The sequence below is a fragment of the Zonotrichia albicollis genome, chromosome 2 (genome assembly GCF_047830755.1).
Source record: "Zonotrichia albicollis isolate bZonAlb1 chromosome 2, bZonAlb1.hap1, whole genome shotgun sequence".
Classification (NCBI taxonomy): domain Eukaryota; kingdom Metazoa; phylum Chordata; class Aves; order Passeriformes; family Passerellidae; genus Zonotrichia; species Zonotrichia albicollis.
In genome coordinates this window covers 67,371,317-67,386,283 of record NC_133820.1, presented here as the reverse complement: position 1 = coordinate 67,386,283, position 14,967 = coordinate 67,371,317, and the positions used below count along the sequence as shown (strand labels likewise).

The 14,967-nt window shown below is 37.6% G+C and overlaps 1 protein-coding gene across 1 annotated transcript in view; it reads left to right on the top strand.

Annotated features, from left to right (window-relative positions):
* RB1 (RB transcriptional corepressor 1) overlaps positions 1 to 14,967 on the top strand; it is a 76,585-nt gene that overhangs the window by 13,538 nt on the left and 48,080 nt on the right. The window contains exons 6-16 of the mRNA XM_005482383.2: positions 779 to 846; positions 2,386 to 2,496; positions 4,843 to 4,991; positions 5,730 to 5,807; positions 9,391 to 9,500; positions 10,422 to 10,499; positions 13,263 to 13,350; positions 13,806 to 13,922; positions 14,623 to 14,679; positions 14,763 to 14,794; positions 14,874 to 14,950. Of these exons, the coding sequence (XP_005482440.2) occupies positions 779 to 846; positions 2,386 to 2,496; positions 4,843 to 4,991; positions 5,730 to 5,807; positions 9,391 to 9,500; positions 10,422 to 10,499; positions 13,263 to 13,350; positions 13,806 to 13,922; positions 14,623 to 14,679; positions 14,763 to 14,794; positions 14,874 to 14,950 (965 nt within the window). The remainder of the gene's footprint in view (positions 1 to 778; positions 847 to 2,385; positions 2,497 to 4,842; positions 4,992 to 5,729; positions 5,808 to 9,390; positions 9,501 to 10,421; positions 10,500 to 13,262; positions 13,351 to 13,805; positions 13,923 to 14,622; positions 14,680 to 14,762; positions 14,795 to 14,873; positions 14,951 to 14,967) is intronic.

Below are 14,967 nucleotides of genomic sequence, written 5' to 3'. Positions count from 1 at the left end.
GATTTTCCTAAATTGTATTTGTCAAGATAAGATGTAAAAGATGATGGCATGTTATCTTTTAACCCTTCAGGACTGGCCTAAGTTGTAGTATGCTGTGTGTTTACTTTAAATTTAGTGTGGATTTGAATTTCAATGAGATGATGGGAGACGCAGAAATTATGTATATTTTACATATATATCTCTATATATGTGATTATACACATTATGCATATTATATAAGTGTATTCTTACAAAAACATGTAGAGTGTGTGTATGTATTGATCAGTAGCTATGTATCTATGTAGCTATGTTTTTATATATTATTATATATCTATCCCTCATCCATGAAGTATTGCCACCCAGTGGCATATGTCTTGGCATGGTGGAAATGAACATTGGGATGGAGAGTGAGCTTCCTAATCACAGCAGCAGATGATTGTCCTAAAAGGTGCCCTGACAGCTTCCCAATGAGCTTGAGTTCATGCTGGGGCTGGAGAGTAGGGCATCAGTCAGAGATACAAGAGAAGACAGCTCAGAGCAGTTGAATTGTCCACATTCAGTTTCTTTTCCAAGGATGATACAGATATTTCCTGATTCTTCAACGGCTTTACAGGGACTTAAGTTTTTCAAATGTGTAGTCATAATTACAGAGGGAGGGGGATGAGATTTTTAGTACACTTAAGTCCATGGGAAATGTTGCATGTTGTTAAATAGTTCCATAGACAGAAGCATGTTTTCAGACATTGTAGTTTAAATTCTTACAGAGCAATCAATGCAAAGTATTTTTGTTTCCCTGCAGGATTTCTGCTGAACTCAGTTCTGTATTAGTCCTAAAAAATTACTGGATTACTTTTTTGCTGGCAAAAGGTGAGTTTTGGTTAAAACACAGTAATTTTGATGAATATTTTTGAAGTGAGGATATTTATTTTACATGCCCAACATGAGACTAGTATCCTTATTACAAATAAATATTGTACAGACCCAGAATGTTTTGATTGCCTGGCTTTCGTAACTGCTCAGTAATATTTCTTTATATACAGTTTGGCTGTTCTTCTCGCTGTTACACTTTCTGTATATAAACATAAGCTTTCTAAAATTTCTATGATTTTTCCCTTTTTCTTTAAAGCTTGTTGTTCTTAGGTCTTCTTGCTGTATTTAAGTCTTTTCTGAGATTCATTGTAGTCTGCCAGCATTTTAATAATGGATAATTACCTTTAAAAATGGCATATTTTTAAAAATAAGCTTATATATATTATAAATTATATTTAATTAAACAAATGTAATTATAAGGTATTATAGTAAGTCTTTGAAAGCATGGCCTTTGAATGCTACAAATCTTTCTTGAAAAGTTGTAAGTTACAGTTAATGAAAGGTAACTTACATTTCATTAATGTAACTAATGAAATGAGTGATGAAATGTTTATAGTGGTCCATGGAGTTCCTGTCTCACTGTACTCCTACTAAAAAGGGTGAATCATGTCTCTCAAGTGCTGCCTACTGCAGGTGTGGGTTATCAGTGAAGTGTATGCATCTCTGATATCCAAATCAGACTTGGATCACCTGAGATTTTTGGAGCTTTGTCACTAGATTTCTCCAAGCATAAGCATAAAGCAAAACCCTCAAAAGGTTTTTTAGCTTGCCTTTTCTTGAGAACAAAGAAAGCTGACATTTACTAGAAAATAGTTGGAGTTTCAGAAGAGCCTGGGTGATGCTTGCTACTTCTGATAGAAAATAAATATAAAAATTGCACATGTAAATAGAGTATAGGTAGATCTGTCCCTGTTCAAAATCACTATCAACCTCCTATCAACTTTTTTTTTGTGGCAATGCATGCTATCTTGGGACAGCTCTATAGATCTTCTCTGGCATATGAGTCATAATTTGGGAAAAACTGGAATTATGCAGCACTGAAAGTGCTCTTCATGCTATTACTTGTGTGACTTTTAAGTAACTTCATAAAAATTTGACAGGCTGAGCCTACAGTGTGACAGCATGTTTTGAATTTCTTTTCACTGTGTACTAGCAGCTCCTGCTTTCTGAATATTTAGCAGCTTTCAAAAAGCTTGCATGAGACCACAGAAGAAAAAAGCAGGGAGGAATTACATGGAAGTAAGAGGTTATTCTTTTACAGTAAAAAGAAGAATCAAGATTGAGCACTGAGGGCAGGGTTTTGTACACAGTGATTTTGTTTGTATGCTGTCTCTAAAGCCATGAACTGAAGTGCCATGAGTTATAAAATCAATAACCTTTAAAGAGCACTGGCATCCTGTATGATGCTTCCTGAATTGTGGTTTTTTTTTTTTGTTTTACTGTATGAACTTCCAAATCCTTGTTTCGCAAAATTACTTTCAGAATTAAGTCAGCCATTCTCAAAGACATATTCTTTACCCTTTTAAATATTTGCAGGTAAAGTGTTGCAAGTGGAAGATGACCTGGTGATTTCTTTCCAGTTGTTGCTGTGTGTCTTAGATTATTTTATCAAACTGTCACCTCCTGCTATGCTCAAGGAACCGTACAGTAAGAATTCTTTTTGTATTTCTCGTTCAAGTAGGAAGTAAATTTATTATATTTCTATTAGCCATGCTAATGTTCATAATTAACGTAATTAAACTTCATAAGCTTATTGAAATGCAGTTCTTTTTAGTTTTAGTCAAATTTACATGATAGTGAACTTGAATTCAATTACATGAATGTGGCAGTGTATTTAATATAATTTTTGCTATGTCCTCTCCCCATACTAGTTGTTTAGGGACTTGTTAAAACAGCAAGTCTAATTTGGTAAAAGAATTCAGGTTCTGGGTAGACTATAACTGAGAACTATTACTTAGGTTTGTCTTGTGTTGCAGAAGGGAAATGTGGTGGTGTCTTACTTTATTGGTGTGGTGGACTCTTACTTTATTGATGTTTAACAGTATGACAACAGCAGAAATGTACAAGATATTGGACTGTACAGATATTTAAAACAAATGCACAATGGATAGCAGCTCAAAATAAAAGAGTAAAGGTAAAATGTAGACAGGTTTGCTTTTATTACATCCTATTTGCTATTGCAAGTGTCACTGTTTTAAGTAAAAATAGAATGGGTCTTCTCTATAAAAACTTATATTCAACAGTAAGCTTTTACCCATTAAGTTTTTATATCTAAAACCTGGGAAACCTCACAAAAAAGTTAAATTAAATATTTATAAAAACGTTCAAAGATAGAATTCTATTTGAGTTAACTATTTTCTTCAGCTAGCTGTGGAATTAATATACTGAAAATTTTGGAGCCACAGGATGTGACTCAGATTTTTAGTAATTAGTTTATCCTCTGGTGGGTTAAGATGCAAGCCTAGTATATTTAGCTTAAATCTATTCTTTGGTAACTAAACATCTACCTAGGTTGTAATGGCATACAATTGATAAGATATTCACTACTATATTCTTTAAATTCTATATTTTGGAGATACTTATCTGACTTAGTGATTATTTGTTGTAGGTAAGAACAAATAACCTTGATCTTATTGTAATGTGAATAAAGGATGGACGTGGGACAAGCAGATCCCTCCTTTCCTCCCGTACTATTTTGAATTTGAATTTGTCATTCCTAGTAGGACAGACATATATGCCGCTGCTTATTTCAGGTGTTAGAAAGCAGATCCTTTTCAAAAACCACTGAATTAAAACTACCTGGTTTTGAATTCTGTGTTCACACTGATTTATTTTTTCATAGTAAAACTATGCAGAATAGGAGCTCATTTTTAGAAACAGTTTGGTTCTGTGCATCATACCTGAAAAAAAATTCTGCCGCTTGAGGCTGAATTGCAGATATGAGTGTCACTGTCCTAGGGGCAAAGCACTGGGTTTCTGATGTGAAGCTGTGTGTGAACTGTCAAATAGCTCTGCATTCTTTGAGAAAATAACACAAGGTATTGTTCAAACCCTCGTGACCAAGAGACTTCATGTTGTGATAAATGATGCCAGGCTTTATGATCTGACTAAGACTGAGGGGATTATGATGCAGCCACCTCTGCAGTGTAGTTTGTCAGGCTTTCTCAGAACAGTTGTCAAATGCAGATGAAGTTACAAGTGAGGAACAGCGTGCTGATTCCAGTGTCAGGTTTAAACCAACAATATTTAATCATATTAATGTATGTTATTAATATAATTCACATATTTAAGCCATCTGTTTTGAGTTTAACAGAATGAAATATTTTTACCTCACATTGTTAAGGTTTTTTGATACTTTCTTCTAGGTGGACTTGTTTGTTTCTGTTTGTGGGAAAGGAGGAATTCCCTCCAGGACCATATTTCAGGTTCCCACCATCACTTAAGTCTTGCACAGATTTATTGACCTTCAGCTTCTTGTTTTATACTTCTTTAAAAATAGAAAAATGGTTACTCATCTGTGAAAAGATAAGGCTTTCCTAGCTTTGCAAAACAGATTTTCAGTTAAAGCTAATTGAGGAAACTGCTGTTACATTCTGTGCAGAGTAGCTTCTTAAAAACAAAATGTTCAAATACTGATACAGGAATTTAAAAATTAACTTTGTATACATTTTCTGTAATGAAAATGTATACATTTTCATTATATATTATATATATATTATATATATACATATATAATTATATATGCATGTACATATAATATGTACATATATATGTACATATTATAATTATATATGTATATAATATATACATATATATATTATATTTTCTGTAATGAAGGTTTCTTACCTAGCTGAACGGATGAGAAAGAAAATATATTTAAGGGGAAGACTTGAAAAAAGTACATAAGAAGTAGCATCTTCTAGGATTAATAACTTGAATTTCCTCTTTCTTAAGATGGCTCTAACCTTGTGATGGTTCTGAATGTCTCTGCAGAGTCTTCTGTGCCTGCAGTGACTGTGAATGGTTCAGCTCGCACTCCGAGGAGAGGTCAGAGCAGGAGTTCACGCACTGCCAAGCAGCTTGATACCGACACAAAAATTATTGAAATCCTTTGTAAAGAGCACGATTGTAATTTAGATGAGGTAATGCCTGTGCTTCAAAATCTGATAGATCTTGCTGCTAGACTCCATCTGGAATATGTATTTATTTAAATGGTCTTTTTTTTAAGTGTCATTATTTGGGCCAGCTTAACTAGTCTGTCAAGTATTTACCTTCAGTAGTGAAGGTATTTTACCATTTTATAGTTTCTCTACTCAGTAGTGTAAAAAACAAACAAAAACCACCCCAATCAAACCCTTTGGTATGGGTGATAATTTTGCCAGGGTAACTGATTTGTGAAGAATAGAATATGAAGTTACAGGCTGATCACAGCATGTAGCATATGGATGCAGGGCTGCTCTGACAGAGTTTCACAGCTGCATCCCATGATGAGAAAATGTATGCAAAAAGCACATTGCTTCTATGGAAGATCTTAAAAGGCCCCCATTTGCCTTTCCCTCTGCTGTTAAATCTATTTCTGTGTAAAAGGGATTGATTTTTGAATATCCAAATGGATGATGGAAGCAGAAATGTGAGAGGGCTGGAAAGAGTGCAGTTCTTTTCCAGTTTAATCAATTAGTATTCCAGGAAAGGGTTTTATTTGCTTGCTTACATATCACAGTGTTTTGAATGTATGGCAAGTTTTGTTCTTGCTTCATTGAAAACAAGCCACAGTGCATTACAGAACTGTCTCAGTTTCTTGATTTAAAGATGTGAAAGCAGTGTATGCATGGCTGACTCTCTACCTTGCTAATACTACATTTCTTCCTTTTTGTTTTTAGGTCAAAAATGTGTATTTCACAAGCTTCATTCCTTTCTTGAATTCTGCTGGTATTGTAGCTTCCAATGGACTGCCAGAGGTAAGTAGAGGAATTTAAGACATTGTGGTGGCAGACCCTGGCTGGGTGCCAGGAACCCACCAAAGCCTCTTTTAACTCCTCTCTGCAGCAGAATGGGGAGAGGAAATATAACAAAAGGTTCATGGGTTAGATTGCTCACCAAATACCATCACTGGCAAAAGCGATTCAGCTGAGGGATGTTAGTTGAATTTATTGCCAGCAAAATCAGAGCAGGATAATAAGAAGTAAAATAAATGTAAAAAACACCTTCCCCCCACCCCTGCCTCCTTCCCAGGCTCAACCTGCTCCCCATCAGCAGTGCCAGGAGATGGGGAGTCACTTTATCACATGTTCCAGCCCCTGCACAGGGAGTGGAGTCCTTTCCCTGCTCCAGTGGGGTCCTTCCTACAGAAGAACATCCTCCATGAACTTCTCCAACATGAGTCCATTCCACGGGCAATGATTCTTCACAAACTACACCAGTGTGGGTCCCCCCAGGGGTCACAATTCCTATCAGGAAGCCTGCTCCAGTGTGGGCTCCTCCAGCATGGGCCTCCCATGGGGTCACAGCCTCTCTCAGGCACCCACCTGCTCCCAGGCTGTGCATGGATCTCTGAATCCCCATGGACCCCCCTGGGCTGCAGGGCACATCCTGCATCCCCATGGACCCCCCTGGGCTGCAGGGCACATCCTGCATCCCCATGGGCCTCCCTGGGCTGCAGGGCACATCCTGCATCCCCATGCTCTGCACCAGGGGCTGCAGGGGAATCCCAGCTCTGGCACATGGAGCACCTCCTGCCCCTCCTTCCCCACTGATCTCAGTGTCTGCAGAGCTGCTCCTTTCACATACTTTCAAACCTCTTTTCTCAGACAGCAGTTGTTTCTGTGTAATTGCAGTTATTTCTGTTTTTCCCTTCATAAATGTGTTATCACACAGGTGCTGCTATAATTCCTGATTGTCCCAGCGTTGACCAATAGAAAGGGTCAGTCCTGGAGCCATCAGGATTGGCTCTGGTGGACATGGGCAAAGCTTCTAGCAGCTTCTCACGGAAGTCACCCCTGTAACCCCCCCAGTTACCAAAACCTTCCCATGCAAACCCAGTACAGACAGTTCAATAACTGTGTTTTACTTCATGCCAAATTGCTTGAGACACCCTTTACCCATTGGTGGAGTTCTTATAGGTTCTTCTAAAATCATGTGGCAAAATGAACTGTTTTTTAGGAATGTGGGCTAGCAGGGAATCCAGTATTCATAAAGTATATTTAGCCTATGCTTTTGAATTTAATAAATTAATCTCCTGAGGCTAAACCAGGCTTTGCTCAAAGCAAAAAGCTTTTACACCAGGCAAAACGTAAGAGTTGCATATCCATGACCTTGGTAAGGCCATTCATCTAAAATACAGCTATTACAGTACTAGGTCTCTGAAGTCACTCTGTAAATGCTTAAATTGCACACCTTAATTTAAATATAAATGAGACGTGTTATTGTAGCGTTGTTGGAAAGATATCCAGAAGATTAGTCTCGGTTTCACAACTTGGCAGAGTTTGGACTGCTGTGTCTGTGCAGAATTACTTTCATCTTACTGAGCTGTTGCCTGGATGCAGCAGACTCTCTCTTTGTGCAATTGCATCCAGAGTGCATTTTGATAGGTAACTTCTTGCAGTGTGTTTACATTCATCATTATTAAAAATGTAAGTTTAGCTGTGTGTCACCAGTAGATGTTGTAATCTGAAAATAAGCAGCTCTGAAGCTGCTCAGAGCAATGAGTCTGCAGGCTCGAATCAAATGTATCTTCTGTTCAGTGTCATAGTGTGTTGGGTGGGGAACAAAGTACAGGACTCACTGAAGATCTTAATCTCTCCCTAAATTAATTCCAGGGTATCAGTAGCCTGTTTAGACTTTTTAATTGATGTGTGTATGTATAGTTGGGAAACCCTATATGAACTTCCAGGCAAAGGTCATTATACAGCTTATTCTCAAATCAGAGGGTTTTCATCCAAGACTGCTCAGCTTAAGCACAATATCAATGTATTAGCATAAGACTTAGTGGTGAAACTTTTACAAAAGGCTGCATTTGAAGAAAAATTGAGTCACATGATCTTTGCATCTTAACCTTGAGTGCCAGAGCAGAAAGTTAGAGCTGTATTTCAGAGGTAGTCAGTTCATACATGTAATCAGCTAACCAAAAATCATGGATGAGATCATCAGTAACATAGGTAGTAATGTGGTACATTTAAATTGACTTTCATAAAAAAACCACTGTGCTTTTGAAAAATTTTAATGTTCCTTCCAGAGCAAGAAAAGCTTTTGAGGCTTAATGTTGGTATTTTGTTTGTCTTTCCCATGTATTTGCTGGTCAGACTTTATGCGTTAATGAATAAATCGATACAGAACTCTTATTTTTGACTGAAGGTTTCTTCCAAGTTGGCCCAGTACAGCCATCTTGTCTGAGAGCTGCTGGTTTTTTTAGAAATTTATGAAATACTGAAATATTTTCGATTAAAAGAATGCATAATCCATTAAGAAGATAACAAAAAATGAAAATATAATTAAGTTTTTAAATAAAAAGAATAGTGATAATGAGAAGTGAAATATAATCTTTGGTTTAATAGACCTAATCTTAAAGTTTTAATTGTGAGATCAGTTTGGAGCAAATCCATTTGGCAAAGGTAAAGAAGAGGGTAAGGAGCAAAGCTGTGTAGGAAGCATTTGCAGCTTTCTCTCTCTTGAGACTGAGAGGGGACTAATTTGGGTTCATATGCATTGTTGCCTGTTTTCCTAGCAGGAGTTTGCCAGAGCACAGCATCATTTAATAAGTTCAAGGGCTCAGGGAGCAGATAATTGAGGTGGTTGCATACTTCTGCATGAGTACAGCAGCAGATTTGGAGGGCCAGATAAAAAAATTGCAGACTTCCAGTTAATGTTAGTCATTCAAAGTAAAAAGAAGTAATCAAAAAAACATTCAGAAAAATCCAGTAAACTTCTCCATGCAAAGTGAAGTCATATCAATCCGGGATTTTTGTCAATTAAGAATTTTTTAACAGTTACTTAAACTACAGTGTGGCCATGAAATAACAAGTCTATTTTTGTAGCAATAGGCATGTCTCTTAAGAGCTACTCCAGTGCAGAAATATTAATATAAAATGAGGAAACTCCTATTGAGGTAAAAAAAAAGGTTTGAGTTTAGGCCGTGTTGTCCAAACCAGCAGAGTAGGGACTGATTCAATTGCCCAACAGCTGTTCTAAGAGCAAGCATTTTGCATTTCCTGCTCTCGGTGACACTCTCTTTTCTAGAAGATTTAAAAATTTGGAAATGTTGGTTTGGTTTGCAGGTCTGTTGCCTAATCTAGTTGTTTTTACAGTGTCAAGACCTACATTTCATCAAAAAATTCTTATGATCTTGGATTGTTTTCTCTTATAAACAGTAGTTTTCCTCTGGGTATGTTTCAGCTGTTGTACAAGAAATAACTTTGTGAGGTCCGAGGTCATTCTTTTAGCATTTCAGCATTCCAGTCATGAAGTAGAAATAACTTATGTTATTCAGTGGATTGTCAAACTTGTTCCTGTATAATAAATTCTGGGTTTTTTCAATGTCTTTTTGAGGTTGAAGTTATCTTGAAACAGTATGACGAGCTCTATCTCAAGAACAAAGATATAGACGCGAGACTGTTCCTGAATCATGATGAGACTCTGCAGCCTGCTGTCATTGCATGGTAATATTTCCATTTATTGATTTCATTCCATAGCAGAGTGCAAACTTGTGTTGCTCTCTGCCCCCTTGTGTTATAAATGGAGATCTCTCTATCCTGTTGACCTACTAATTTTGTAGTTCAGATAAGGAATTTCTGGCATCATCAGCCTTGCTTTACATCATCACTTAAATAATTAAGGAACATATGACTGTGACTGCCTGATTTGGAAGCTCTGCTCTAACACTTACTCTGTGCAAGGCCCTTTTCATTGAGGGGAAGCTGAGGAATCATGAGGAGGAGGCATGGCATACTAGCTGATTAGATGTGCCAGAGGTGGTGTTATGGCTCTGAGCCAGCTGGCCCTGAATGGTTTGGGTGGTGGATGCCCCATCCTGGGAACATGCAAGGTTGGGCTGGACAGGGCTCTGAGGACTCCCATTAAGCTGAAGATGTCCTTGGTCATTGAAGGTGGATGGGACCAGATGACCTTCAAAGGTCCCCTTCCAACCCAAACCATTCTATGACTGTTTGATTTAATTTATTTTTCAGTCCTACACTTATATGCTTGCAATTGCTGACAATTCAACATCTCTATAATTTAATGTGAGCTCACCATGTGAGTCTGAATTTATTTATGCTATGAAAATACATGAACTTTAAAATGGGATTAAAATGCAACTAATACCATCTCTACATATAAATTAAGCTGTATGTAAATGGAATTCTAGAAAAGAAGAAAAGTTTGGAAGGAGACTTTAGAGCTTGTCTATTCCAACATACTGCTCAAAGCATCTACTTGGGAATTTAAACAACTCAAGTAATTGGGCATCTACATATTCTAAGAATATGTTACACATTTTTCTCTTCAGATTAAGTCTTTATAGAAAACATTGCCTTTTGAATTGTATTAGTCTTTGATAAGTTTGTTTTCCATTTCTGTAGCTCACAGTTGGAGAGAACACCACTAAAAAACAATGCAGATGAGGAAATCAATATTATACTTCCACAGACTCCTGTTCGGTATGAGTTTTTCTCTTGAATGTGCTCTTTTGTTTAATATATATTGGGATAAAGGCTGTCACCCCACGACACATAGCTAAAAATATTTATCTTTAGCATAGTCTTTTTTTTAATTTTTAAGGAAATGTGGCCTTGGTTTTGTTGTTTTTTTCCCCATAAACTATACTGTAGTTCTGATCACTGATACTTTTTATTTATAGTAGATATAAAGATGTCAAAGATGCTTCCTTAAAGTTCTTGATATTAGAAAAGTCCTGGAGTATGAAGTTTCTGCATTGCTAAAAATTCAAAATGTTCTAAACCAACTTTGTTCTTGAGAGAAAGTCTAGTGATGTTTAGATTCTTTCCATTCTCACTTGGGCTTTGCTCTAATTTTTCCAAAACTGATGCTATTTAAGGCAAATCATGTGAAGGCCTATTCACCAGCACTGAATTTGGGCTGTAGTAAATTTTTCATGAAGCCACAGAAGTGTCAGTAGATGGCAGCAAAGGTTTGATCACCATCTCAGAGTGGAAAATGAATCCTTCACTCTCCCTGATTAATCAGAACCCTCTATAGTGTATGCTAAAAGGCCTATGCCTATTTCTTTGAGTTACCTAACAGTATCATATTTTTGAACATAGACTTATGGGCTCTGCTTTAAAGCCCCCTGAAACAGAGAATCTAATGATTTTTATCAGTGGATTTGTATCTGGTCATTTATGTAGAAATTATTTTATAAAAAGAGTGTAAGTACTGGTTATGAGCATAATGAAACTGGGTTGTATGGTTTACATTTTATGTTTTTCCAGTGTTCTTATGCTTTTCCTTATCATTAGGAGAATTGTGGCAGAAGTGATTTTTACCAATACTTGGTAAAAAGTAGATTAAAGAAAAATGCATTATGTTGCAATGACTGAACATATTTTTGCTGGGTTTGCAGTTACTTGACTGATGATATGAACCAAGCAGATTGAGGTTGAATGATACAGAGGTTTGAAATAGACAAACTGTGGTGGGCTGGCCAAACACCAGTGCACCCACTAGAACTATTTGCTCATTTTCTAAGTGCTGTGAGGTAACAATTAGGAGGAGAGCAAAGCAGGCTTAAAACTCTAAAGGATATACAGAAAACTTTATTAATACAACAACAACAACAAAAAATTAGAATAAATCTCCTTAAACCTTCAGAACACTTCTCCCCCCAACTCTTCTTTGGTTTCCCACTAACTATGTAGAGACAAAACCCAGAACTTTCAGTCAGTTTGCCACCTTTAAAATAGTCTTATTTTTTTTCAGTTCACTTAGGGGGAGAAGTCTCTCTTGCCATGCTATGGAGACTTTTCCACAAGAAATAGTTTTCTTGTGGTTTTAATTTTCACAAATAGCAGTCACCTGGAAAATCTGCAATCTTGAAGTCCCTCCCATGGTTTGGTAGTCTTCCCACAGCCGCCATCATGGGGCATTTCAGCTTGTTGGGGTACAGTTTTAAGGATGAGCTGTTCTAGTATAGAAACAAAAAGTTCTCCTCTTTTATCTCTGGGAACAGAGGTTTTCTTCTTCTATCCTGGGGCGAGGTTTCTCATCTTTTTAATCTCTCTGGGTTCAAGTTTCTCATTGGAACACAGCTACTTCAGCATTTGCTTGGGTGCTCATGGCTGTGGTTAGAATGCTACATTATCCCCATGCATTCCATGAGTTACGGGGGAGGGATAAAAAGTCTGGTGTATCAATTATATCTTCACCATAGCCTTATAAGACAATTTCAGCCCAAGACTGAGGCATCTCCTCATTCTCCTCCCATCTGGGATTTGACGACTCCTTCACTGACCTTGGTGTTTCCATGTTGTTTTCTCTTCACCCTTTCCTTTTTCTGTCACTTGAGAGAGGATTGATGCATGCAAGTTTCATCTGTGAGAGAGTTAACATCTTGCCTGGGCTCGTGGATGGTGATGTGCTCTCTGCTGGTGGTGGCTGCTCTGGCTGCATGGCTGTTTTCCAGCCCCTGCCACGCTCAATTCCAGCCATGGGGCTGCAGGACTGCCTCTGTTCTCTTTTCTGTGGTGCCAGCAGGATGGCTGGGCAGCTCATGGCCAGAGCAGGGCCTGGCTTGGCTCCACGTGAAGCTGAGCAGAGCCAGCCTGGCCCTCCAGCTGTGATTGGAACTCAGCAGCAGCAGAGTGGGGCATGGCCCAGCCACTGTCCCATCACCTGTTCAAAGGCTGGAAGCAAGAGAACTTTTCCCGGGGCTTGTTCATCTTTAAACGTGATTTCACAGGGTGTATTCAGCTCTCTTAAGTGGTTTAACTGAGTGTTAATATTCAAAACCAGCCAGCTGATTGGTTATGTCAGGTCCAAAGGAAGCTGCCAAGATCCTTACAGGGAATCACTTCTGTAACTCCTGGATTTTTTTTCCTTAACTAAAAGCTAAACTGTGTTAAATTGTTTAACTATGTTAAACCGCAAATACACAAAATTCTACTGAAAATCAAAAACAGCAATGAAGAATTCAGGAAGTAACAATACCGCAGAAGAGTCAAGCTATTTCTTAGGTGTTAAGCCATTCTTTTGGTTATTAAAATTATCACAATCCATGTGTAAGTAATTAGATAAATTGCCTTGTTAGAATTCATAGTTGTTACCACAGTAGATTTCCTCAAACAGTTTGTTTGATAACTCGAGTGAGAAAAGGAGTCATAATTTTTTGGTGTGTGGATTTGCTGTTAATTTTCTGGAAGCTGCCAACCTTAATGCTTATTATGCATTTTATTGTGTTTTTCCAGAGCGGCAATGAATAACATTCAGCAGTTGATTATGATTTTAAACTCAGCAACTGATAAACCATCAGATACTCTCATCAAGTACTTCAATGTAAGTGACTACAGAGATGATTTGTGTAGGATTCTTGGAATTACCACTCAAGCTAAACAGACACCTGTAGATCAGATGCACATATTTTTGAAAAAGTACATTTTATTTGGGCTGGTTTAAATGTCATCAGTCATTTTAGAAAGCACTTCTCTCTAACTGTTGTGTATTGGAACCTTTGAAGTGCTTAAATACTTCAGTTACTGAGCAGCATATTAAAATTCTTTTATGTGTGTATTGAATGGAAAACCAAGGGGGTATGGAAGGGAAACAAAAGAGAAAAAGATATACAGCACTCTTTTAAATACCTCATTTTTATTTATGCTGATGACCTTATATTGAAAGGTGTTACAAAGGGAAGCAGGACTTTTAATCATTTAAATGATTGAAATGTTTTTGAAGTAAAATGTCTCTTCTTTGTCTTTCCTTCCCCTGATTTGTTTCCTGTACTATTTTAGAATTGCACAGTGAACCCTAAGGATAGTATCCTGAAAAGAGTGGAAAGTTTTGAACACATCTTCAGAAAGAAATTTGCTGAAGCAGTTGGACAGGGATGGGCTGAAATTGGCTCACAGGTAAGTATTTGGGTTGAATACACTCACTTGAGCTCTGATAGCACTAGCTGGTATGAGACTTGACTTACTGACTCTCCTCATTCAGTGTAGATCAGTAAAGGTAAAAAGTAACAGTATTCTTTTCAAATTGAGGAAGCACTGTAAAGATAGCATGTAAGAAATTCCTCTTAATATGTAAGGAGCAATAGTAATTGGGTGAGAATATGTTGGAAGTACTTTACTGAAGAATGGAAAGTTTTTTTGGGCAAAATACATTAAGTGAAACATATATTTGCATTCATTAGGTTAACTTGGCCTAAAACTGCCAAAGGTGACTCACTTCCTTATAAAGTCAGGAGAGCAGCTGTGCTTTCAACAAGAATTTTAGAAAATAAACCCAACCAAGTTTGTACTCGACAATCTCCTTCCTGTCTGTCAGCCCTGCTTTTTTATCCTGTTTGAACACAATCCTTTTTTATCCTGTGTGAACACAATTCAGGTTGCTACACTTGGTTGAGTCTTCACGTGGCTGGGGTAGTCGCACACCTTAGGAGCCCTTGTGGCCTCTCCAGTGTTACTGGCCAGTGGAACTGGGGACAGTAACTTGTTTATAGTGGCTCTGTCAAAAACTGGAATGTTCTGGATTGTTAAAACACAAGAGTCTTGCTGTTGTAGTCTGTCAAAACTCCTTGTAATATTCCTGAATGTCTCATTCTAACAGAGGTACAAGCTTGGAGTGCGTCTCTATTACAGAGTAATGGAGTCCATGCTGAAGTCGGTAAGTTTAGTGCTGCTGTCTCAGTACTGGCAGTGCCTCTGGAATGACTAAGAATATTCACAAGTTTGATTTATTTATTTCAGGAGGAAGAGCGCCTCTCGGTGCAAAATTTCAGGTACTTGCCCCTAACTTGTTATTGAAGTCTGCTATTTGAAGTCTTGGGTCAGGGTACTAATAACTTCCTTTCTCTTCAGCAAACTTCTGAATGATAACATCTTCCACACATCTCTTCTGGCATGTGCTGTTGAGGTTGTCATGGCTACATATGGCAGTAAGTTAAATCTAAAG